General features: G+C 43.5%; 1 protein-coding gene across 5 annotated transcripts in view; it reads right to left on the bottom strand.

Annotated features, from left to right (window-relative positions):
• camta1a (calmodulin binding transcription activator 1a) overlaps positions 1-25421 on the bottom strand; it is a 297294-nt gene that overhangs the window by 142545 nt on the left and 129328 nt on the right. For all 5 annotated transcript variants that reach the window (XM_061057679.1, XM_061057675.1, XM_061057676.1 and 2 more), the window contains one exon: positions 24495-24562. In XM_061057679.1, coding sequence (XP_060913662.1) covers positions 24495-24562 — 68 coding nt within the window. The remainder of the gene's footprint in view (positions 1-24494; positions 24563-25421) is intronic.

Here is a 25421-nt window from a genome sequence, read left to right as displayed (position 1 = left end):
GGCAGAAACAGAGAGAAGCACAACTAATGAAGGAGAGAGAAAGGGAGTGGTGAAAGTGTCAAGGCACCCATTGTATTGCTGGGCAGGAGCAGTAAAGACAAGCTAGTGGCCACTGCAACTTTAAGGTTGCCATTAAACTCTCGCCTTACTCGTGTTTATGGTCGGCTTTGTGTGTCAGAGGAGAAGGGGATCGTAAAGCGGGGCTTTGTCTGTCTGCCATTGATTTATTTCCTTCGTTAGGGTGATGACACTGCCTGCTTATGATGTCCTAGCACAGACTGTAATTACAGAGCACTTCTGTCTTTATTGATGTCACTTTGTTAGTTTAATTACGCTATATTGGGTTTTAGAGTCGCCACAAGAGCAAAGCTATGATGTAGGGCAAAAATCATCAATGGAACATCCTCTTTTGAAGATGTTGGGGGCAGAGAGTTGGGAGATAATTATTTCATGGACAGACATCTAAAATAGACCCTGTGCATCTCAACATCTACAAAGGCAAAGAGAAAGTAATCTGAAATTTTATGACTTATGCGTATGTGTTATGACTAAAGTCAGAGGGTGGAGGCTGTGAATGTGATGAGGGCCTTAATGGAAATGAAACACCTGGGTTCAACCTTGAGAGCGACTGTTTACACGCCCAGTCCCCAGGTGCAGGGGTTGACTGAGAGTTGAGCGAGCATGATAACCATTGGTGTGTGTGTGAATACAGTGTATATATGATGGGACCCAGGGGGAAGTAGTGCCACGTGAAGGTGACCCTTAAGGGAAAGCGGAGGAGGGAGAGGCCACCTGCTTGCTGGCGGTGGCGAAATGAGGGTGACAGCCATCCACCTGTCTGAGAATGTGCTCATTCCAGACCCCATCTGCCCACCCCCATTGGGATATCTCCTCCCCAGGGGACCCTGTGACCCTCGCTGTCGTCCGGTTGACCAGGCCTCCTGTCCACTGTTCCTACGGCCCGCTGAAACTGCCACCACTCACCTCTGACCACAGGCCATTCTGGGGCACTGTAATACTGTACCGTTTATCGCGGGCTTTGCAGCGGATGTGGGCAGTTTTACTCGGTTTCTCTTTTTCTTGTTTAAAAGTGATACAAGCCCCTCGGCCTTATGTGCAAGACTCTGCTATAAGTCTCCTGCAATGGCTAAGTCATCACAGGTAGCCAACAGGGAAAGCCTTTATTTGCTTTCTTTTTTTCTCCACTCTGATGTTCTTCAAACTGAAAACTCATGATGGTGTTCTGTAGCAAAGATAATCGCTGGCCAACTACAGAGCAATTTGGCAACTCAAACAATAGTCACATATAGTGCACTGTCGATTTGTCACTTCTCTCCCTCTCTCTCTCTTTCTCTCCCTCTGTGCATGCAGCTGCTCGTGTTTCTTGCCATTGTAGAATGAAACACACACAGAATTTCATTCTATCGCCAACCGATCCACCCTGTGGATAGATCTCTTTATTCAGGGATGTCTGTCTCACTGCAATCAGGCACATCCCTGTCTCCAGTGACTGGAAACCTGTGGCCTGAACCTAGGGCTGTGTTTGCTCTTTCTCTGTTGGCTTCAACCACATAACTAAGAGGGGTCTGTGTGGTCTGTAAGGGAAAAGACCCACTGGACTTCTGACATGTCCTCTCATCTCCAACAGTCCTCCAGGGCTGACAGGCTTACTGTACTCTACGCTTTTCAGAAGTTTTTTTTTTTTTGCTCTGCTAAAGAAGAGTAGCAAAATAAACTGAAGCTGAGACAGAAAGTATGATGGGGAGATGGCTGGAAAGAGCAAAAAAGAAGGAGATTTGAAAGGTGGAAGGAAAGGAACATTGGCTCTTTTCTATTGCAGAAAAGTCTGGAAAAAAATTTACTAACTTGCCAGGAAATAGTTTGCCCACAGCAAGGTAAAAATATTTCAGCATAGCAGGTAAAAGTGTGCCATTAAGGCGAGGTGTGTTGTACTTAGGCCTAGTAGCTGGTATTGTGTCTCCTCTCAGGCTAAGATCAGAGTTCTGTGCATGTTCTGCATGATTGTTTGACTGCTTCCATCGTATCGATGTTACTCTGGCTGCCTTCCTGGAAAACGATACTATATTATCTCTACCTATGTATGGCAGACATCATGGGGAGAACGTATATTGTATAACTGCCTTGCTGCTACTCTAGCAGGTTGGGGGGAGGGGGGTCCATTCATGCAAATATTTTCTCCATTTAGAAAAAATTTTGAAAGACATGAAAGGACATTCAGAGAAAGAGTGGGGATATAAAGATGAACTAGGTAAAGAATAGGTGCCAGAATGGTAAGAACCACTAAATCATTTCAAAACAGCCAGCAAGAATAGGTTAGATTAAACATTAGCAATGCATTACATTTAATTAAAAACTGTTTGAAATAGTAGAGAATATGAAGTTTGGTTTCTCAACGTTGTTTAGGGGTTCCAACATGTCGCCCACCATTGCATGTGTTGAGCTTGGAGTTAGGCGAAGTTGGAGGCGGGTGATAGTGAATAAGTTTCTTCAAAGGGTTTAGGAAGCAGCACAGCGCAGTAGAGTTAGACAACTACACACAACCAACCAGCCTTCTAGGCTGTGCTTTGATGCCTTTAGAGTAAATGCATCAGTGGTGATGCTTCTGGCCATTAGCATGCCTCTGGCCATTAAACATGCCAAGGGCCAGACTTCATTATTGATAGATACACACACTTAAATCCTTGCACATTCACAAGCATGTAGCTGCATACACAGAAAACATGCCTATAAGACCAGATCTTTATCCCACTCAACACATATGAGGCCAAAATGAGATTCCCAATTGGGTGCCAGCCCTAAGTTTTTAATGGAGGCCCCACATTGGTTAGCCAGGATATGTTAATGGAGGGCCCTAGATGGGATACATTCAGAGCCTTTTTTGCCCCACCACCACCCATGTTTGATGTTTAAATAGTATGCCCCATTTCTAGCCCAGATGCCCATTTTGGCCCCTGAGTCTACGCCCAGTGGAATCCCACATAAACAGGTTATGCCAATGTTAGTACTACTTGAATGAGTGGGGTGTCTCATGAACTCAAACAATGTGTGGAAATTCCCTACTGTTCTTGTTATCACATCCTCTACTCTGTTCAACACCAATGTGGAAAATAAAGTTATATACTCTTTCTTATCCAAGCTATTTTACATGCCCATATACTCTACTATAATATACTAAAAGAAAAAACTGTGGCAGCAGCTCATGGGCGTCTGCCAAAGATGCTAGTATTGTGTTGAGTTTTGTTGCAGCTCAATCCATCTATTTCCAAACATCTGCAGACCCACACTCATGATTAAAAAAGATAAACAAACTGCTCATAAATCTTTGCTTATCACAAAAAGCTTAACTGTCTCACACAACAACAGCATTAGTGCGTGTTTTGGCCAAAGGCAGACAGTAATAGATGGTAATAGGGTTTACTACAGGAAGGCAAGAGGCGCAGACAGGAAAAAGCACAATGATAGTCAGGAAAAGGGAGAAAGTGTAAATAAAGAGCTGTGGGAGTTGGATAACAATTGTAAAGGAGATAAAAATGGAGTCTGAGCACGAGAAAAAGGAAAGAACAGGGCGGGGAGAGGGTGAAAGGAGGACTGTGATGACGAGGAGGGGGAAGGTTGGTCTCATTACTATTAGACCTTCTCTCCCCCTGCAGGCTCAGGTGACCCCAGCTCTCTAGCCCTCTGCCTTACACACCACTAATCATTTGGTTTTAATCACCGGGATATTCTCCCCCTTTGCCCCTCCCCCACCTCGCCTCCTCTCTCTTCATGCCCTACTGTGCGCCCTAGCCTTTGCCAAGGTCCAGCTAATTTTATTCTAATTGGCCATAGCCTGGGCTGGGACCGATCTGCCTCATTGTCCTCATCCATCCATCCATCCTGTCTCTGTTTCACTCTCTGTCCTTTCTGTTCCTTTGGCTCTCCCCAGCTCTCTCCCTGATTTCACAACTTCACGCCTGTGCTTGTTTCTTCATTTCCTCCCCGTCTCATCTCTCTTTCACCTCTAATTTTTCTTTTTGCCCATATGCTGCTGTGGCAGCTCCCTCCCTCCCTCTGTCTGTCTTTCATGCCGTTCACTGACATCACAGCTTCCAGAGCGCTTTCCAATTTCTGTTCTTCCTCTCCTATTGACCTTACATTCCAACAGACAAAACAAATAGCCTTGATGTTGTCAGGCAACAGAAAGCTTTGTATGACTGCCTTGTTCCGCACACAATGCCATGAAAAAGAAATGTGAAGTTGTTCAATTAGGTAAACCTGATGCCTAGAGTCTGACTGCCTTCCGCTTTCATTTCAGAAGTGGGAAAACAGACTGTTTGTCAAATGACAACGAAAAATGAGTGTGCTGTATGAAGAACAAAGGTTGATAAGATGCCGGCTGGACAAAAAGCACAATGAATCTAATTGAAACCAATGTCTGGGAACCAGCCCTCTCTATAACAGGCGTGTGTGAGCGTAGCAGCTACAGTTGAGATGACATGATACATGTTTTTTTAACCCTTTAGACTACAGCCTTAGATTGAATGTGCACCTACATTACAATTTGATAAATAAAATAAAATGACTTTGTTTGTAATAAGGAAAGCTTACACCAGTTTCAACCAATGATACCAGAACAACTCATCGGACAAACCCCCATTTTTTAGCAGCACTTAGCTAAGACATCTAAGATAGTTTTCTCGCATCTGGATTGTAGTTTTGTGTGTCTTCAGTGGTTCAACCACTTTTCATCACAAATCCAATTCCTCCCAATGTCATGTCCCCTTTCCAATCCAGTTTCACTAAAAAACAAGTCAAATTATTGAGGCCAGATGCTCGCAAAATACATGGACTCGAATCAAAGCTAGCTAACAACTGCATGTTATTTCGGTGCTGTTCGCCCACTTATTTACCCAAAATGGAATTCCTTAAGACATTTTGTATTACGCCTCCCTTTCCTGTCAAAAATATGTTCAAATATTGAGGCCAAATATTCTTAAAATAATGTTTATTTGGATGTAGATCGACAGCAAGAGAACATTTACCTCAATGAAATCGTTTGTATGCTATTTTACTTGAAATCATGTGCTATGTTGTATGTGAAAATTCCAACAGTAAATTGGCTCTTTTGTAGAACCTCAGGGTCCCAAATGAGCAGGGAGGAAACACATTTTTGTCCATGTATGTTGGATGGATGATTATGTTCCCAGTCCTTAAGCTCCTCTTACCAAAAGTCTTGCCTTTTGAGTTATAAGTAAATCATTTGAATTATTCTTCAGATTTTTCTTCTAAATATGAAATATTTATAACCACAAACTAATTGGCCGTAGACAAAGCTCAGAACACTGAAGCCAAATCTCACAATGCTGGTCATCACAGCCAACTTTACCTGTCGCTCTGAGCACAAAAGGAGGGCGGAAGATGGAAATCCTGCATTACAATCACACGCTACAAATCCTCTACTTTTCTTTTCTCCTCCGGATCAACAGCTCCAATAAATTTTCATTACACCTGTGTGAAGCGCTTCAAATAGAGCCACAGAAGCAGAAACTAATTACTTTCTAATTTATTGACTAATGGCCACAGCCCTGGGAGACAGCTGCAATTGTTCTAACAGTCCTGCTGCTCCGACTGCACTCAGGTCCACTTTAGATTCATAACCAAAATAATTTATCATTACAAGCACATTAAATTGAACCGTATAGACCATAACAGTGGTAATTTATATCATTTTGTTGTTAGGGATGCTTTCCCCTCCCCTCTCTTGAAAGCATGCAATCTTTGCGATGGGATTTGTCTCCAGTCGGTTGTTGTTTGTGGCAGCTTCACTTTGTTCTTCAAAGAACTCTTTGTTTTGCGCCTCATTCGCTATTTGTTGGAGCTTTAAGCAGAGAGAAGACAGTGAAGAATGTATGGCCTTAAAAAACCCATAAAGAGAGGTCGTTTCTGTGAAAAACAAAACTAACATGACTGCCTAGTGTGCATGCCATGGGTACAGGGCATGATCAAAGGCAGATAAATTGCCTCTGTACTGACTTGAAGTAAACTTCTGTCATTATTTAGGTACCGGCATCCCTTAGTCAACCAGGAAAAACTCTGTGCTCATGATGTATTAATTTTCAGCAATTGCCTTTATCTCATAATGCATCTCTTTTTTTGATGGGAACAATGCTTTCAGGATGTCAACGTCCCTATCAACACGACATAAATGGTCACCCAGTGGTTTTGAACAGCGTGATAACCACATTAGCCATGTGTCAAGGCTCCCTTAATCACTACCGAGGATGCCATTAGTGCATTGATGGGATATTCTGAAGCAAAGTATGAGATGGCATTTTGCACTGTTGTCATTAAGATGGTAGGCCCATATGATCGTGCAAACTCATTATGTAAGCAGTGATTAGCATTGACCTTGCCCTCTGCGAGGTGAGTGGTCTGAAACAATGCCAGAAAAAGGCTCCTGTGGCGACATAGCCAATAAGAAGCCTGTATAGAGAATAGATTGGATTTTATATGTTGTCAAAATCTGTATTTTCCATAAATGTTTCCTTTGAAGAGTAGTAAAAACCAAACTTCATTAAGTCAAGTCAAGTCATCACTCTGAAAACAGAATTCCTAGCCTCTGTATGTTAGTGTTTCTGTATTTTTAACCTTACTTTTATGCAGAAGAAAAAAATATCCTCAAGGTTTAGGAGTTTTGCAAAAGACCATCAAATCTGTGGGAAGAATTCCAACCTCCTACGACTACAACAACAACAACAACAACAACAACAACAACAACAGATCCAACTATGTTGATAGTACCAGCATCGTATGTGTTTTATTACTGAAGGCTTAGTTGACTGTTGCACAGCCCTGAGGGAGGGTTTGAACAGTATCAGTCTGTCGCTGTGGGAGGCAGCCCCCATTCACACCTCCCTTTTGCACAGACATGTCAACTACTCAAATTTACACTTCTACCAGTTTGGCAGTTACAGTGATAATTAGAAAATTTGACTGTAGATTGCAATCTGCAATGACAATGTCGTAGTTCACCCTTTTTGCCTGAAGTTTCTTCTGTGCTCATGCATTGTGCGTCTATGTTATGACCTGATAGTGGACTGAACAGAGTATGAAATAGGTCTAAACATGATTCTGCCTGGATGTAAATCTTCATTCATGGCTCCTGTAAAAAAAAAAAAAAAAAAGGAACACATAAAGGCAGCTCACACAAGCTTAAGTATCCATAGCAACAACATAAGTGAATCACCAATGAAAGGAATAAATGCAAAAGTTCACACATCAAACGAAAGTGGAGCCAAAAACGGTATTATAATATAATAAAGCTGTTTTATTTGATCACAAATCACATTCACAAAAATACACACATGAATTGAGAAACACATATGGACCCACAAATGCCCCTCTCCACCCTCCCTCTCTCATTCTCTCTCTCTCTCTCCCTCTGTGTCCTCTTCAGACATTCAAGCTTTCACAGGCTGATCAATAGAATCCAGCATGCCACAAATACAGAGAAGAGGGTGTGTGGAAGAGGGGGGGGGGGGGGGGGGGGGGAGGGGTCTCATGGGAGAGACAATAAGGACATTGAGAATAAAACAGAGGCACACAAACAGAGACGTACACAAACACATACACACAACCCTTCCTATATTCCCTCGCCAAGCGGTGACGTCAGCCTCCTGTTTAAGACACATCCCACCTAATGGAGCATAGCCAAGGCACGATATGTGTGTTTCTGTGTGTAAGTGAGTGTATGTGTGGAATAATGTTGGACTGAGAGAGTTTACACGACACAGCACAGGCAAGAGAAGGACACAACACTACAGTGGAACACACACAAAGTCAAGCACAATGGCCATTAAATCAAAAGCAATCTCTCTGCTGCTTGAAATTCATACCCAGAGTGCTTTCACACATGCATGTACCCTATACACAAAACTGACAAATACCTCTGTCCAATACACTTCATTACTATCAGGTTACTTTGAAAGTGTGGAAAGAAATGTGGGATGGAATGAATGACATTCCAGAAATACATCCTCTCCAAAAGTGAACAAAATGTGTCAGCAGAGGGAGTATAAAATCTCTGAATGAGAGTTTTTTGGCATGGGAGATATGGAGAGAAATCAATTTCAGGGCCAAGCATTGTGCCAAGGACATCCAGAAGGGCATAGCTCTGTTGATCTGTTCATATCAATTTGCTCTCTCCTGCAGACGGAGAATGCCACAATGTGCAGCGCTGCATCTTTAAGGAATATCGCTCCGATAACGGGTGCCATAAAACACATAATTTTACAGTCAAACCATCTCTGTCTCAAATGCACTTGAAGCGGAAGCCATTTTCAAGCAACATAAAGTTTAACATGGCGCTACATCTGCCGAGCCGCTAGCTTCCACGCTACGAGGGACTGGGCGATTTAATTAGGGAACATGAGATTGCGTTGTGCGGCACTACAATGAGCCCCACCCTTTCAATCCCCACCTGATCCTTCATGAACCTGCAATCATCTCTGGACGCGTTGATTGAATACTGAATAACACAACCCAATATGTACTCTGAATAAAGTTCACAACAACTTTTCTCATTATACACTACAGCTATAGTTTGTTTCAGCCTTCCTATTCCTATTTCTAAATGGTGGAAAATATAAGGAAGTATGTAATTTCACCCTCCACGATTTTGTCAGCATTAAACATCATGAATATTTTACAAAAAGATATACTCATAGCCTATAATAGCATTATTATAACAGAATATTGCTGCTGGATGCAAAATATAATAATATTAAAGCATTTTGATTGTCCAGCTGTCTTGTTTATCTGTAAAATAAAAAATACCATTTCATCCTTTTTAAACAGACATTTTCTACTTGAATAGATTTTGAAAATAAGCCCATTGAAAGGCTAGAGCAATTTCACAGAAAATCACAGAAAAAAATAGCTTGAAAGTTGGGTAGAGATTTAGATGAGCTACTCTGATAGTCATTAGTCCACTGAGAAGTCACTTTCCCCCAGCTGAGATAACTTTTTCAACAATAATGCCTCCCTTGAAAAGTCATAAAGAAGATCTCTCTGAAAGTTTCCTCTGATTTCTAATGGAGCCTTCCTCCACTGAGCATATCAACCACCTGAGTGAGAGGCAACCAGATCACTAATTTATCCTGATTCAGACTGTATAGATTACAGATTGTCAAGGCCAGAAATGTTTGATTTTCTTTTTAGCCTTGGCCATTTGTATGGAGCCTCCCGATGTAAGTTTATCGGATCATTGGTGACGGAAGGCTGAGAACCATGAGGGACCAGACCACTTTCTCTTGTGAACTACCATGAAAAACTAGGGATTACTGTGTTCTGTGAAGCCTTACTAAGAGCCAAATGATCTATACACAGCCTTAAAAGAAAACACGTAAGGTGTTTAGACTAGTGGAAACACTGCTTTGTAAGGCCATACTCCTCTCTGAAATTCACAGATGCGCTTGCTTTTTAAACAAAAAGCAAGCCCAGTGACTTATAAAGAATAAATGTCAGTCTTGTTTTTTACTCAGATGCTGTGAGTGTTTTGCCACAATATTAGTTCTAATGTGTCAATTCAGATAAAGAGGTGATGGGTGGAGATGTTGTAAGGGTTGATAGGCTAGATTCTACAATTCTACAATTCACTTAGCAGACGCTTTTATCCAAAGCGACGTACTGTACATCAGAGAGTAAGTACAACACAAGCAAGGATCTAGAAAAAAGGGAACAATGTCAGTAAGAGCAAACGATCAGCTTTGAGTCCGATTGGACACACAGGTGCTGACAGGAAGTGACCAGAGGCAAAGAACAACATTGACGGCAGTTCTTGAGAGCTCTAATCAGTATAGAAACCATCTTATAAGTCGTCGTTATCAAACAAAAACAATCGTCACAACCATCATCATCATCAATAGATGGAGTTATATGGCAAAAGTGTTTACCATCTTCCTTTTCTCTAAGATATTATGGGGCCACGTTTTGCCTTTATTCAAACAGGAAAGTGACAAGTGGCAGGAAATGTGGGATATGCATTAGGGACAGACTCCAACCCGTGACAACCGCGAGGACTGTTACCTCTATGCATGGGCTCATGCTCTAACCAGTAGGCTAAACCGGCACCCCCTCTTGTTTTTCTCTAATGCCTGTTATCCTCAAGTTCTTACGCCTGATCCTGCAATCAAAATCATCAGCTTTGTACATGAGTATTTTTAACTTGGCCTTCATGTCTTTAGCTTTAGTCTGCAGATGGCCGATACTATCTTCGTAGATGAAATGTGTTCTTCGGCCAGTGCACTCTCTCACTTGCCTTGATAGCTGTGAGTACCCCTTCTGATCCAAATCCGGTTTGAGGGACTAACTGGCTTTCATGATAACTGCACTTGTCACCGTCTGGTCTTGTTCTGCCTGCATTGCTAGCTAACATGGTGCCACTGCCATCATCAAGTGTTGGGTCTGGAGTGTCCTCTTTAGTGTCCAATTCCATGGTTTTAGCTGTCCTTTTTCAGTTAGGGAGCTGTTTAGAGTCTGTTTTAGGGTATTATGCAGTGATTAGATGAGAAATGTCAGAACATTAGCAAAGAAGATGGAAGGTACGTATTTTCACCTACGTCACCCTCCTGAAGTCCCACCGCAAAGCCAAAGTTTAATGAAAAAACATTAAAGGAATTATGTTGTTTGCCTTAATTACTCTGTCAATTTGTCAGAGCATGAACTTAAACAATCCTGTGTCACACTTTCTGCTATGATAATGGAGCTAAAGGGAAAGTATGGGTAGTTGCATGGTACGAGTGCCTTTTAAAACGGCTCACTTTCTGGTTCTAAACACAACGCTCAGTATGCCTGCTCACCCGTCCCCAATCTCTCTTGCAGGGTGTGTAGGTAATGAGGCCCTCCTGTAGTGCCGCACTCCACTCCTCTGTTGGTGCAGAAAAGCGCACCCCCGCCTCGTCCTGACACTCTGACAGATAGGAGCAGCGGAAAGCATATGGCCAATGTGGCAATGCCTCCGACGCCCTCCAAACTGTCTTAGGGCTCAGGCATAATGAGCGGTAGAAAGATGAGCCCAAGTAGGAGACATTAGTCATCACATTTTTACCTCAACTGCCAAAGATCAGCTAGAAATGAAACCCAAATCATTCCTTGTTACGGGCCTAATATTTTTGACTTTACAGAAGAGAGTCATGTAGCTTAGCATCCGAACTGAAATTCTCTGAGAGACTTTATATCAAAGGTGACTTACAAACATTGTGACTTCTTGCAGATACTAAGAACAATTAAAGTGTGTTAGTTCACCTGTTTGGCGGTTCAGATACTTAAATGCCAAACAACATGGAGTCACAGGCAGAAAGTCGAGGCAGAAACAATAAGTATTGTCATTGACTGAGTCAAGAGTGAGTGATGGTGTGCTGGGCCAGGAAGTCACCGCTTTCCCTGTCAACTGTCAATGCGGTTAGTGTCCAAAAAGTACACAGCGACTAGACGAGATTTTAGATAAGGTGCCCATCCAGCCGTGACCTCGACATGGCCTCCCTCTGGCCCAGACTCCTCCGCCATTCTCCTTCCCCTCTCCCTGTCTGGCCTTTTATCCCTGACCGTCTAGACATCTCCCAGCACGCGATCCCTCACCCCAGCCAACCCGGGCTTTTCTCAGCTCGTCTGCTTTCTCTCTGCTGAAGACTACTGCGTCACAACACTGGCTGGCTGGAGGGCTTCTGTGCACAGCTACTGAAAGGGACAGAACAAAGCCAAGCAGTTCTGTCTCTCTCTCTCTCGCTCTTTCTCTCTCTCTCTCTCTCTTACTCGCTCTCATTGGAGTCATTATGAGAATGGTTTAGAAAATGCTGCTCCTCACTGCATCTCAATACTCCTGATCACAATCCAAGACTCAGCCGACATTTATCAGATGGCTTCAAGGGTTGACTGTAAGTGTAAGCAACTCTAATGAAGCAGCCTGAACCAATCATTCACTGATGTAGACACACCTCTGAAAAACAAAAATAACAATTGAAATAACTTTTTGGATTTGGAGAGGCGTATGAATGAGAACAATGAGGGAGCCAAGAGGTAATTACAGAGCGTATGGCTTCAGGTACAGACAGATCCGCTGGTGGCAGTGAAAACCACCTGAGCGTCTGTGTTCTGAATCTCAGGCTTTCACTCTAAGAACTTGTGGATTTAAAATGCCTGTGTACCTTTGTTGGACAATAGGTGGTGTAGGGACACCATGCATTTATACCAGCCCTGACGTAAATCCCTTTAACACTGATCTGCCACAGTAGAAGGCAGAGGTCGCAGTGCATCAGCGTCACTTTCTTATGTACAGACAAAGAGCCTTGCATCCATGACTGATCTCTATTAAATTACATGGATTAAATCAGAGATCCTTAATTAGGCCCCAATAAAAGTGTCATGTGGCTTTTGAAACCTCTAAGCATGCCATGATTGGATAGAAATATGAAAACATACTAAATGAAATTGGTTTACCGCTGAGCGTGCGCCCCACGACTCTTGAGTGGAGGAGAAAAGCAGGGGGAAATAAGTAAGTAAGAAAGAGAGAGAGAGAGAGAGGCAGAAAGAGAGAGAGAGACAGGAGGGAGACACAGATGCAGGGAAAGAGCAAGAGGGGTGTCTCAGGGCGAGTCACACCTCTTTGCTTCAGAAAAGCTCTTAAATTCCATGTGTGACCTGGGGGAGAGAGCTCAGAAGAGTCAGTCTGAGATGCAATGATACAGAATTTGACTGTTGCAGAGGAGTAAGCTAATACAGTCTGCCATAAGCCAAGCTGAGGAGTGGTACAGGCGTTACACAAGGCTCCTGGAGATCAGCCAATCCTGGCATGCTTGTTTATGTGCATACAGAACACAAACCTGCCCGTGCACACTCATAAACACTTTACCACACACATCTGGGACTTGGTTCTCTCTGAAAACTGGAGCATGATGTGTCCCTGCTCCTCTGGACCCTTGCTTCTCCTGGTGCCAGGACCGCCAAAAGCTTTTAAGTGCTTTAAACTCATAATAACCCTAATGCTTAGTTCCCCCCCCCCAACCCCCTGTGATCTCTGTGTTTGTCTGTAAGAAAATTAAATGCAATTGAAATAGATGCAAAGATGGTGAATGTTCAGACATTTCTGGGGTTGCTGGGGATTTGGCGTCTGTTTAGGCATTAGGAAGGGGAACAGAGAGTAAACAGGCTCCCAGGACGTGGAGCTACACAGTGACAGGAAAAGTTAGAGTGTGAAACTGCGAACACACACGGGGGCACGGCACACATTGGACTCTTTATTTTGCCCTCTTCTCCTCTTGCATATTAGCTTGTTATGTTGTTTGTGATGTTTCTATTTTTGAAAACAGGGATTGAAAAAAAAAGAAAAAAGAAAGTCATGGATCTGCTGCCACAATGCATTGCAGGGAATAGTAAGCACACAAACAAAAAACAGCCCCCAACCACCGTCCTACTCACCACTAATCCTCTCATGCCCTAATTGTGGGTGCAATCACCCCAGATTCACTCCTTCAGGGAGAGAGAAAGACAGAGAGGAAGCTAAGGCTCCAGGCTCTGAGAACAGACCGCCCTGTCTTCCCCTAAAGATGATTCTCTGCCAGAAGACACCAGAACAGTAGGTGGTACTCTCTCTCCATAACATTTCACTTTTATCTCACTTCCTCTTTGCCTCTCCATCTTCCTGTCATCTCTTCTTCCAGTTTCGTTCTCTCTCCACTTTCTACTGTAAACCGCCTAAGGTGATTATAGATTGTGATGGTGGTGGGTGTGGAAGGCAAATCCCTGTCTTTGTTTCTTTAAAATAGGTTTAATATACTATTACCCAATGCAGTTGAGAACGCCTGTGTAATCGCTCAACACTTTCTCACTTCCAAATGATAAAATAGAGCAGCTATTCTCAGGCTAAGCTTCAAATATAAAAAGCTAGTTACCACTAAACTTACAAAATCTGTCTGTAATTGTTTCACACAGAATCAAAACCCTGTATCCTGGTCAAAAGTTGTGTTTTTTTTAAAACATCCACCATCTAAGACAGAAACAATAAAATACTGTTTACAAAGAAGACACTGAATAAAGTAAATGAATAAGATGCATAACTGTTCTCTGAGTTGTATGTTTCATTTTAAATATTTGCCATCATAATGTACAAGGAATTAAGGAAATTTTGCAAGAGGGGAGTTACTGCCAGAGACTAATGCTATATGGGGGTCCTTGGCATTACAAAGTTTGGGAATCCCTGATTTATTCTACATCAGCTGACTTGCCACATCGTTTTATATGTTAGGAGGGAAACAGGCTGGATTTTTCCAATGGTTTGGGATGAAAGAAAAACTACTTCAGACAGCACTAGGGTTAATATGATGGTTTCCATTTAAGACAGGAAGCAGGCAGGTGGCTTGGTACTAACGCATGGGATACTAATGGGAGGTTGCATCAATCGTGCCAGGTCTGCATATCAGCAGGATATGTAAGAAATCACACACACTCTCACTGGAGACACATTAAAACAGGCTATTAAACTCTTTGGCATTTGATTTCTTTTAATCAAAGAGGCCATCAGTCAACTGAGTAGAGTCCCACACCACAGGCCTCTGAAGAAGATGCCAGAAAGCAGCCAGCGACTGGTGGCTGGCTGTGTTTTGTCTGAACAGTGTTGCTACTGCTGGGAAGGCTGCATTGGAGCGGAGCCATGCCAACCTTTACAGCAGCCCTCGAATCTTCTGTCTGTGTTCTCTCTCTCTCCCTTTTCTATCTCACAATATGTCTAAATGTCTGTCTCATACCCTCTCTCTCTCTTTCAGGCACAGAACCAAGGCGCACATTAGGTGCTGGTGCTGCACATTCTGATGCTTGGCTGTCACTGGATCATTGTCTGGTGACATAAAGCGCAGTAAAGCACTGAGCAGTGATGAAGTGGAGAGGTTTTTAAACCTGCGCTCACTGGCACATTTCTTGCCTTTCAACCAATGTCATTTGGAGAGTGTCATCATCCCACAGTGAAAGTAGCCAACCCCGACTTCCACATACTATATCCACCAAAAACACTGAAGAGAAAAAATGGAGAGAGAAAGATTCCTTCTTGGCAGTACTTGCTCCATTATTCCACTGGAGGCTTGATTAGACAGAGGGGATAATTTACGAGCCACTTCATTGCCAATTCAACGGGCACATCACCTGTAAATAATTGAAAGCCTTCATGTCTATTCCGACATAATCATATCGCTATCATGTTAATGTATCCACCAGTGCTTTGCTTTGGGTCAGGCGTAGGACTACTTTCAATCTCGGTTGACCTGTCACCATAATTCTCCTGAGCACCTACCTCTAGCAAACAGAAAAAAAAGATGAAGCACTGCTATGAGAAAGGATGAAAAATTGGGAAAATGTTTAACAAACACATTTCAATTCAGCAAGGCAGTTGTGTGTTGCAGGTGTAGGGCATTCTTTTTGCACTGGTTTGTTAATTATCTTTACTTACGATGTAGATAAGGGGGTTTCATCATGTAATATATAAAAGGTTGCAAGATTTGGATGGTAGTAGCTATTTTAAAGAAGGAGAGGACATGAAAAATCACATGTTTCAGGGAATTCTACCGTTGCGGGATCTGTCTAAAACAGTCTAAAGCACACCTGTATTTGAAGAGAGAAATTGATAGCTATTTCTCTGCAATTAATAAAAGTCATTAATATTAATCCTACAATCTGGAATGGTTCACACCTTTCTTTCTGCAATCTTCTCTCAAAGGCGACAAAAAAAAGATCTGAATTATTTATCCATTGACTTTTATTTGAATTGATTAATTCAACGATGCAAAATTAATATACGGCTATCCTCCACATGCCACCTACTCCATCCTCTCCAATCTTTAATGAAGCAGTTTTAAGTAGTAAGGGTCTTGCCTGGGGTAAAGTAACTGACTGAGGAAGTGGGCAGAGGTGTGAGAGGTTGGGGTGTCTAATATAAATTTACAGTAATAAAGATGTCTCATTAGAATCAACAGGCTAACTATCTTTTCAAGACTGAGACGGATAAAAATACCCAAAGTGTTTCATGCCCGGTGAGCCAAGGATCTTTAGGGAGCAGCCTTCTGTGTGTCAAGGTAAGAAAGGAAAAGAAAACAGATAGGCAAGACGGATATTAAAAGAAGGATTAATACAAACTGTGTCAAGTATATGAGGCGGCTATTAACCATGATTTATGGTGATTTCCAGTGCATGCATTTTAATACAATAAACATGGGCAGCAATTTCACCCAGTGGTTTTTTAAGAGCCGTTTTGAAGCCTATTGATGGCGGTCACCTTATTGTGTATGCTTTCTGCATCTAACTTTGGATCAATCTTGAAACAGGCAGGCTGGCTGGAATTGAGGCAGGCTTCAAGCATCCTGGCAAACACTCCAACTTGTCAGTCAACTCAAACACATCAACATTTTGCAAATGTTGGCTAACTCTTACCCATTAGGAAATCAAAACGGACGAGTTCTAAAAAAAAAAAAATCACCCCTTTAGAGATTTGACAAATAAAGAAATTAGCTGTTGAGACCAAACTTGTTTGTTAAACCAGGCTATAAACATGTTTATTTTTACTTATTTTTATTCCTGCTGTAAAAAGGGGCATTATAATATGGGATCTAAAGGGGATTCCTTGTCTTTTGCAGTCAGCCTCAAGCAGACACTCGAGGAATTGCACTTCAGCACTGGCTATATTTATCAACACTGGTGGTTGCCGCTTGGTGTGTACATATCACAAGCCAGGCTGCTATCCTTTTAGATTGCTAAATGACGAGGAGAGGCCAGGGGTCATTCCTACCATTTGCCGTTTTTTACACATTGGGCAGTGCCACGTGGCAACCATGATCCGCTGTACTTCCTGTTCTGTGAATCTCAGCTGGGGCGAAGAAATGGGACATAATGTGTGCCAGTGTGTGTTTGTGTGTGTGTGTGTGTGTGTGTGTGTGTGCACCCATGTCGTGCCTGTTCTTTTCTGGTGATTCACCCAGCACTCTGGCAGTTATCCAGGACCTATTTTCTCTCTTTTCTTTACATAACAGCAAACGGTATCACTGAGGCCTTGCACCCTGTCCTTTCTCTTCCTCCGCCTCCTTCCCCTCATGTTTCTCTGCCACTTCCTGTTCTTCCTTCCCCCATCCTCCACCTTGCTACATATGCGGGTGCTTTCAAGAGAACTCTGCATTGTTTCCTGGTGCTACTGTACCTCCCGTGGGATCGTCATGTGAACGGTCCGGAACAGACGTTCTCGGACCACACCCAAAGCACAGAGTGGTGGACCAGATTCCAGGGTATGGCACGGGGAAATGCGTAGGAAGACAGTCTGTTTTGGACAGAAATGCCCCCTAGAGCTTTTTCAAAGGCCCAGGATCCGGGATCCGCTACACCATATGCCTACAGGACAGCACCCAACTGGGCAACGGGGTGTGACGGGCTGAAAATAGGGACTTGCAGTCACAATCCTCAAAGTACCTGCCAACATACGGCCACTCTGCACCAGCAGAGCAGTGTGATGAGGTGGAAGAGGACAGTACAAGAGGGGGTGGAGAGCATAGGGGGGTTGAAAATAGAAAATCAAGTAGTTGAAGAGAGAGAAGCTGAAGAGAGTTTAGTTTGGGAGGGATGAAGATGAGGAATGAGGCAGCATGTCCATGTGTGGAGAGTGTCTGTATTTGTGTGTGTGTAGGAGCGGTGTGTAGGCAGGGTTTAGTGTCTGGACTTCTAAGTGACTCAGGTGTGAATAATACGTTAACTCTACTTTATGTGTGTGTGTGTGTGTGTGTGTGTGTAGAGAGAGAGAGAGAGACAGAGATCACATCGGAGTGCTGGGTCGGTATAGGGCTGGTCGTCTATGTGATTCAGTGGCTGAGGGTGTTCTCTGCTGTGTCTGTGGCCCGCTCCATGACAGCCAGCCTGCACGCTGCTCACCGGTGCAGAAGCGCTAATTAAATTAAGTCTTTATTATCAGGCTGCAGAGGCAGCACTTCTCCCCATCTCGGCCCGCTTGGCTGACACTTTCTCCTTGAACACCTGCTTGACATCAACTTCCTCCTCTATTTATTTATCCCCTCTCTCCTGTGGCCAGCCACTGGCTGCACTCCTTCCTCCCCTCCACCTCCTCCTCCTCCATATTGGCATACCAAGCAAGGCTAGCTTCTTTTTCATGCTGCTTGGTCTATAGGTGCAGCACAATGTTCCTTAAACTTAGAATTACAGACTGAAGTAGCTTTTTCAGGGATCTTTAAAATAGCTACACACATAGGTAAAAAATATGCCCTACACTTCATTTTCTATTACCATAAAAAAAAGGGACACAATAAAGGAGGATTATTTCTTAGAACTGATCTTGCCCCTCTTGGCCTTCAGCAGCAGTTGTGTAGAGGGAATAAAGGCGATAAAGCTAGATGATGTTCTATGTTCTATTGAATAGTCTCCGGTGGGCAAGCTGGCCAGGGTAATATACAGCAGCTGGGATGAGAACTAACATATATCTAGTCCCCTGTCCATTTCCACTAGCCTCAGGCTCAGGCTGCTTCCCTGGGCTCGGCTTGGGCATTACTTTAGAGGACAGACAAACAAGAGGCACTATTAAGTTGGCTCGGAGTCTGAGGCCCAGGCGCTCGGCCCAGCACTGGCTGTAATCTATTGACCGTTTGCGTTCTCCCTCCCATGCCCCAAAACCACAGGACTTCTCTATATCTGTCAGTTGAATCCATTGCTCACCTCCCTCCATCTCTATCTACTGTTTACCCACTCTATTTTCCTTTTCTCTCTCCTTCGCTCTGTCAGCTCAATCCCCCTCTATTCCATCTTTCTCCTGCTCTTTCGTCTGTTTGCGTAAATCCCCCCCCCCCACACACACACTCCTTCTCCTCCTCACCTCCATCCATCACGATCCCTCCCATCTCCATCTCGTCCGTTCCCTTCTCTTATCGACATGTTTCCATTTTCTAAACTGCCCTCGCTCCATCATATTCACTCTTTCTTCGATGGTCATTTTTCATTTTCTCTCCTTCATTCACTCTTACCTCATGCTCTCTTGAGTTCACCTCACTCCTGTCCTTTCTGCTTTCTCCCAGTGGGCTTTATTTCACCCAGCCCACAAGGCCCCAGGTGGGCATAGCTGTCCTTGTCAGGCCTGTTGACTGGGGGGGGAAGCAGCATGGGACAATGTCCTTCAGGGGCCGACAGAATGGAATGGCCAGGGGAGATGTGTCACTATGGAGCAAACTAAACTTTAACTCATGATGAGTTGGGGGTAAAAACAAGAGAAGAGAAGAAGGACAAACACAGGAAATAGATGAAGGGGATCACACTGTATGACCTCACCAAACTGTCTCTCCACATTTACTTAACATGTTCGCTTTTTGCATAATTCTGACTTGATTTAGTGCTGTGTCCTGCTGACTTCTTTTCAATGTGATGTAATCTAATGCCTCTTTATTTTTTATGCCTTTGTTTCTCTCTTTCTTTGTGTGTCCCCCTCTCTCTTTTTCTCCCATGTCTCTCTATCCTGCTGTTCCTGTCCTTTCCCACTCTCCTCTGAAACTCTGCCAGCCAACGAGTGCCACAAAGCATTAGGACCAAACACTATCAGACGCCCTTCTCAGGCACATCCTACACATCAACCCCCACCCCCTCTATAAACCCACGTCACACACACACACACACACACACAATCACACACACACACCATGTGCCAGACTAGGTGACAGAAACAGAGTTTACACACAGGCCTTGCGAGGTCTTATTCACTGTGGCAGACTCATCCAGACACTACCCCTTATAAAATAGTCACAGAGTTACAGTAGTATGCACAAGTACTCAATTTTTAATTCAAACACACATCCACATTCTTTCACTGGCAATCACACACGCGCACGCCATCTCAATACATTCATAAAAGCCTTCATATGTTCACTCACAATTAGTTTTTCACATGCACAGTCACACTCTCTTGGTTTAGCAGACATGCCATGTGCATACACAAGAGTGCATTACAAGCGTAAACACCATCCCGTCTACTTCTCCCTCACTCACACTATCTAACACAGATCTGCACAAAATCCCAGACTCTGTACACAATGGCAAACACCATACACAATGGCAAACAAACAGTCATTAGTAGATTTCAGGCTGCCTTTCAGTTGTGCTCGACTCTGTTGTTGGTGTGCCCGTGCCTCTGGGGTGGCGCCGCTGCTGTAGGTTTTAATAAAAGCATTGTCTTTGGAAGCTGTCTAAAGGGACTCGGTTTCATTTTGGAGAGCTGCTGCTTCTGCTGTAGCTGTGGATGTGGGAGGAGAGAGGGCTATTGCGCTGGGACGTGGGGGCGGCAAGGTTCAGTGTCATAGCCAGGCCCTCCAAGGACTGGTGCTTATTGTTTGATAGTTTCAATATACAATGTGTATGCGTGTGTATGTGCTTGTGTCCTGTGGTCATGTAAGCACATGTGTAAACTCGTGTGTACAAATTTGGGAACAAGTCGAAGCAAATAGCTGATACAGCTTACTACTTCAACTTTCCAACAGTAATTACTGCATGAATTTTGTGCAAGAGAAGATAACCCCCCACCCCCCCTCACACACACACACACAACACAGAGCCATGTGGATGACAGGCATAGAATCTCTCTCATCTCTTTCTCTGCTGTGTTTTTGTGTTGCTGTTAAGCAGCCCTATAAAACAAACAGTGGAGAAGAGAAACCCTAATGTGTGACTGCTCCACTCATGAAACCGTGTGCCATTTAGGGGGTATTCAGGATAACGAGCAATTGCTATATAACACACAGGTGTCCATTAGCTCTTTGGGCTGACCAATCTGTGACACCCTCTAGTCAATAGTTTCTCCATCTGTCAGCATACAAACACCTCTGAAAAAGCCCCGCAAGGAGACATTTGTGTCATTTATGATGGAGAGTGAATGTCTTCTCTCAACAGGAGCACATTGTAAAGCCCATGATGAGGTCAAATCAAATGTTATTGTCTACATTTTGTACCACTATGTCCCTGTGCCCTCCCTCGGTTTTTTCCCACTCTCTTTCCCACAGGCACCTTCAGATCCCATCAGCTGAAGCAACATGGACACATCTTTAAAAAGCCAAAAGGAAAGAATGGCTACCTGGGAGGATGCAAGGGAGGAAAATCCTAATTGTCCCTTTAAGTGTGTTCCCTCCTGTGGAGTGAAGGTGCAGGGTAACGGCCATCCTAAATCACAGCCCGGCCGCGGCCTTCATTAAAGCCATAATGCCAGGCTCTCCCTTTAATGGAAATGGAAGCCAGCAAGGCTGTGGGTGTAAATTAAAGTGTAAGGCCCGGGTAGGGAAAGATTTCCCCGGCCCTGACAGGTGCGGCCTGAATTAGCTGTAGTGCTGTTCAAGCAGTCAGTGGGAGAACACTGGTATTGATTTTAAGCACTGTTGCACTTCCTATCTGAAAGGGAATGTGTATTACTAGAGCTAGGCACATCAATCACTCAGCATACCAACACTTTCCCCCTGGCACGCTGCAGATTTGAAATGATAAACAAACAGAAACAGACCAAAACAAAAGATAACACTGGCTGTACGCTTACTGTATGAGCCCCGATGATGTGCAGCAGCACCAGCATAGTAAAATACATCTGTGCGTGCATGTAATTGGTCCACTTCATCTCATCTCCCTCGTGTTGACAGCATGCCATCTCTATTCAGGGCATGTCCTGCATTGCGTGTCACCTTGGTCAAACAGATAGCGTCAGCTCCTTGAGCTCTCGCTGTGGCCCACTCCCATGTTTACGACCTGCATGTGTCAGAGTGGTTACATGCATACAGTGCAGCCATGCAGCACAGTGCCTCCACCGGTATGACCCTGCTGCTTATCTCTGACTCCCATCATGCCCCGCTGACCCTGTCTACAGGCGCTGGCAGGGGCAGAATTAGCCTACTTAGCCTATTCCCCACAGGGGTCAACCCACACGCAGACATGCAGACAGCCCACGCCCACAATCAGATGCACACACAGCCGTCCGCAAGCACCCTGAAGATGTGTGGTGACAAATGATAAGGCAGCACTTAACCACAGGTGTCCCAAGTTTGGCCTCTCACCCATGACCTTGAGCAGAAAGACTTTCATACAGAGGCCAGCCATCAATCAGCTTCCATCAATCACACATATATGGCACACCCTTTCACTCCCCCACAACCTTTCCTGGCCTTAACATCCATCACTGAGCTCTACCCTTTCACTGACATCTGGGAAAACACAAACACTTCACAGCCTCTTTCCCTGCCCAGAAACACACACGTACAGTGAAGGCACACAGCTTGTCCTGCAGGGATGACTCCTCTGAAACATCGAATGTGTTGTTGTGGTGTCACTTGAACTGCAGGTGCACACCAGGGGCTTCTCCCTTGTGACAAGTTTGCTGAGATATCAGCACCTGCACTGTGACATGACATGGGGTTGAAATCCTTGAACACACCAGCAGCTGAGACAACAGCAAAACAGAGAGCCAGAAGTGTCAGCCTGTGGACATGAGAATCCAGAGGACCATTTGGCAACAAATTCACTTGATCTATAGTCTCTCACAGCTCAAACAAATGCCATTTTTAGGTTGACCTGGAAATGATTGGAACCTTTGTAGTACTTTAGCAGCTTTCATAGCTCCATTTTTATTCTTCACCATTTTATATTTGTTTCTCTATGTCATCTCATTAGGCTGCCCTCGAACGGTTTTTCAAAAGTAACATTCATTTTCAGCCCTGGAACTCAAACCATTTATGATCTCAAAATATACAATATGATAATTCAACTATAAAAAGAGGAATGACTAAATGACTATTTGGTGAAATTATCTCCTTGAAAATCGTTTTTTCAAAGGAATCCCTTTAATGTACAATAAGGTAGCACTTGTGTTCAGGTGGGGAAATCCAGAGTCTCTTTGTCAATCATGCAGGCCACACAGCTGAGATATGCCTGACATTGGTTAGTTTTTGTTTAGTTGGAGAGGAGAGGCTGAAGGAGACAGGTGACTTTTCTGATAATAAAAATTAAAAGAAACGGGTGAGCTGTGTGCTCTTTGGTCCATGCTCCGTAATTACACCACAGAACCTATTTTAATTGGCAGTGTCTTTATGCAGAACTATTATCCATGTCCCTCCAAGGCAGTCAAGAGAGATGGGCTGGGGAGAGCGACGTGACGAACGGTTTCGATGTCAGTGAGCACAGGGCCCATTTACACATGGATGAGAATTGCTAAAATGCTATCATAGCCAGTCCAGCTTTCAGGAAAATAGTGAGGGTTTTTTTAACATCTGAGCTGGTTACAAATATATGAAAATATATCCTAAGTAAGGGGGAATATTGTATAAAAAGAATAGATTGTGAATATAAATGGACAAATCCTGAGTGACGTCACCCATCTGTTACTGCAGGGGGCTTTAGAGTCCCATCAATGGCTGTCTCCATGCTGGAAATGTCACCTCAACGTTGTCTTTCCAAGAGCTGTCCAACATTAAAGCCGTTTTCACATATGCACTCCTGAAAATGTCTAGAAAATTTCAGGCGGGCTGCCTCTGAAATTTTTCTGACTTGCTTGTTCACATGTCCACAAAGGGGTGGGGTCTCACGACGCACGAAGCAACAGAGTCCGGAGCAATAATTTAAACTTTTGCCCTTATGTCAATGATACTTTTATTTGGACACCAATATTAACAGATAATGTTCACCCTGAACATTTCAGTTAATTTTCAGGGTTGTTGTGAAAGCACCATAAGAGATAAGAAATTCAAACCTAAAATTATCCAGTACTATGAAATTAATATAACGCTGTCACAAAGCAACATCATTTATGACTTAATCTATGACATACATAACATAATAACACCACAGTCAATTCTTAATTTTTTTTTTGTTTTTTTTGTGATACTAAATTGTTCTTGTTAAATTTAGTCAATTAGCCTAGAAAATTGCGCCCTTTAGTCGAAATTTGGCTCCACATGTCATGTGTATGCACGAACAACAGGAATTAACTGCAATGCTGGCAGACGTATTCTACTTCAAATATTTCAGTAGCTTTTGGCATTCCGTTCCACATGTGGGTGTAACGTCTGACCCAAACAAACAGCCCCAGCTTCAACAGTGTTATTGGTGGAGTGGTGAGTGTGCAGACAAATGGGAACAAATTATCACACCATTCAAAACAGATACAGCACCATTGCATGTTATGTTAATTAGCTAGCTAAAAGGCAATTATTAGTTAATATTAATATTCTAGAATTTATCTGCAAACTTTTCTGAGTAGCCATCAGCAGCCTGTAATATTTAACATCCTTCGCTGAACCAAAGGGAGGCTGCAAGCTGTGCATGAGGGAAGTGGTGTTGAAGGAAAAAATATGTAAAACCAAAAAACTTAGGCTCCCTAGATGTTATAATTTAATGGCTATGAATTTTAACTTGTGTTGTAAAAGAGGGCAGGAGTGTAATTTTCTTACCTTGTTTTAGGGGATGTCGTTAGCCATTCTTCATGCTTTTCAAATGTTATCAAGTAAGCTGCGATCTCCTGTGAAAAAGAGAAGAGAGAGCAGAGAGGAAGGGAGTGAGGCTTAGATATGTCATCTTTAATCACTGTTCTCTTGTGTTTGTAATACATCGCTGAGACTGCTTCATTGATATTCAGACGGTCTAACCAGCAGCACAAACAGAGGAAAGACGGAGACAGGGGCCGTGCGGGGGAGCTCAGCCAGGTAAATGGAGACTGGTAAAAAAAAAAAAAAGTAAAGTGAAAGACAGAAGTGGAATGCAGCTGAGGTCAGATCATCTTCCGAGACCATCTTTGTTACGAACGCTTTGATCAAGTTCTCCTCTGAGGACATCAAGGTGCTCTCAGGAAGATTGACATCTCTGTGTTTGAGAGCGAGCGGCTTTTAACATTTTTTGGTCCGATCCTCCCCTAAATCCCTTTGATCTGCCCTTGACACTCCTCTTTGGATCAATCCACTCTTTAACCTTTGAATAATAATTACACGCCAGTCTCACAATATTGACATGCCTGTGTTCTGTGTCTTAAGAAAAAGGCCGGAGATCCATTGGGAGATAGTTGTGTACAAAGATATAGCATAGACACACAAAAAGTCCAAACTGTCACTATTAGAAATAGAGATACTTGAAACACTTTCATCTTTCCCATGCTCACCCTGCCTACTACTTCTGTCTGAGTATAAGAGGAGAACACGCCAGACCATACCCAGCCATTTTCTCACCAAACTAATGGGCAGAAATAAAAGCACTTTGGATGCTGGTACACAACCTAATGATTAACAGCGACAGGCAGCAATTCACTCTTCAGCAGGAACATTTGTCAGCTTCTCAGACTGTTAGAGAGAGCCAGCTCGACACAGACCCGGTGTCATCTTCTACAA

Source organism: Labrus mixtus, chromosome 15, assembly GCF_963584025.1.
Source record: "Labrus mixtus chromosome 15, fLabMix1.1, whole genome shotgun sequence".
Classification (NCBI taxonomy): Eukaryota; Metazoa; Chordata; class Actinopteri; order Labriformes; family Labridae; genus Labrus; species Labrus mixtus.
Note: the sequence above shows the minus strand (reverse complement) of the source record. Positions and strands in the feature narration are given on the sequence as shown.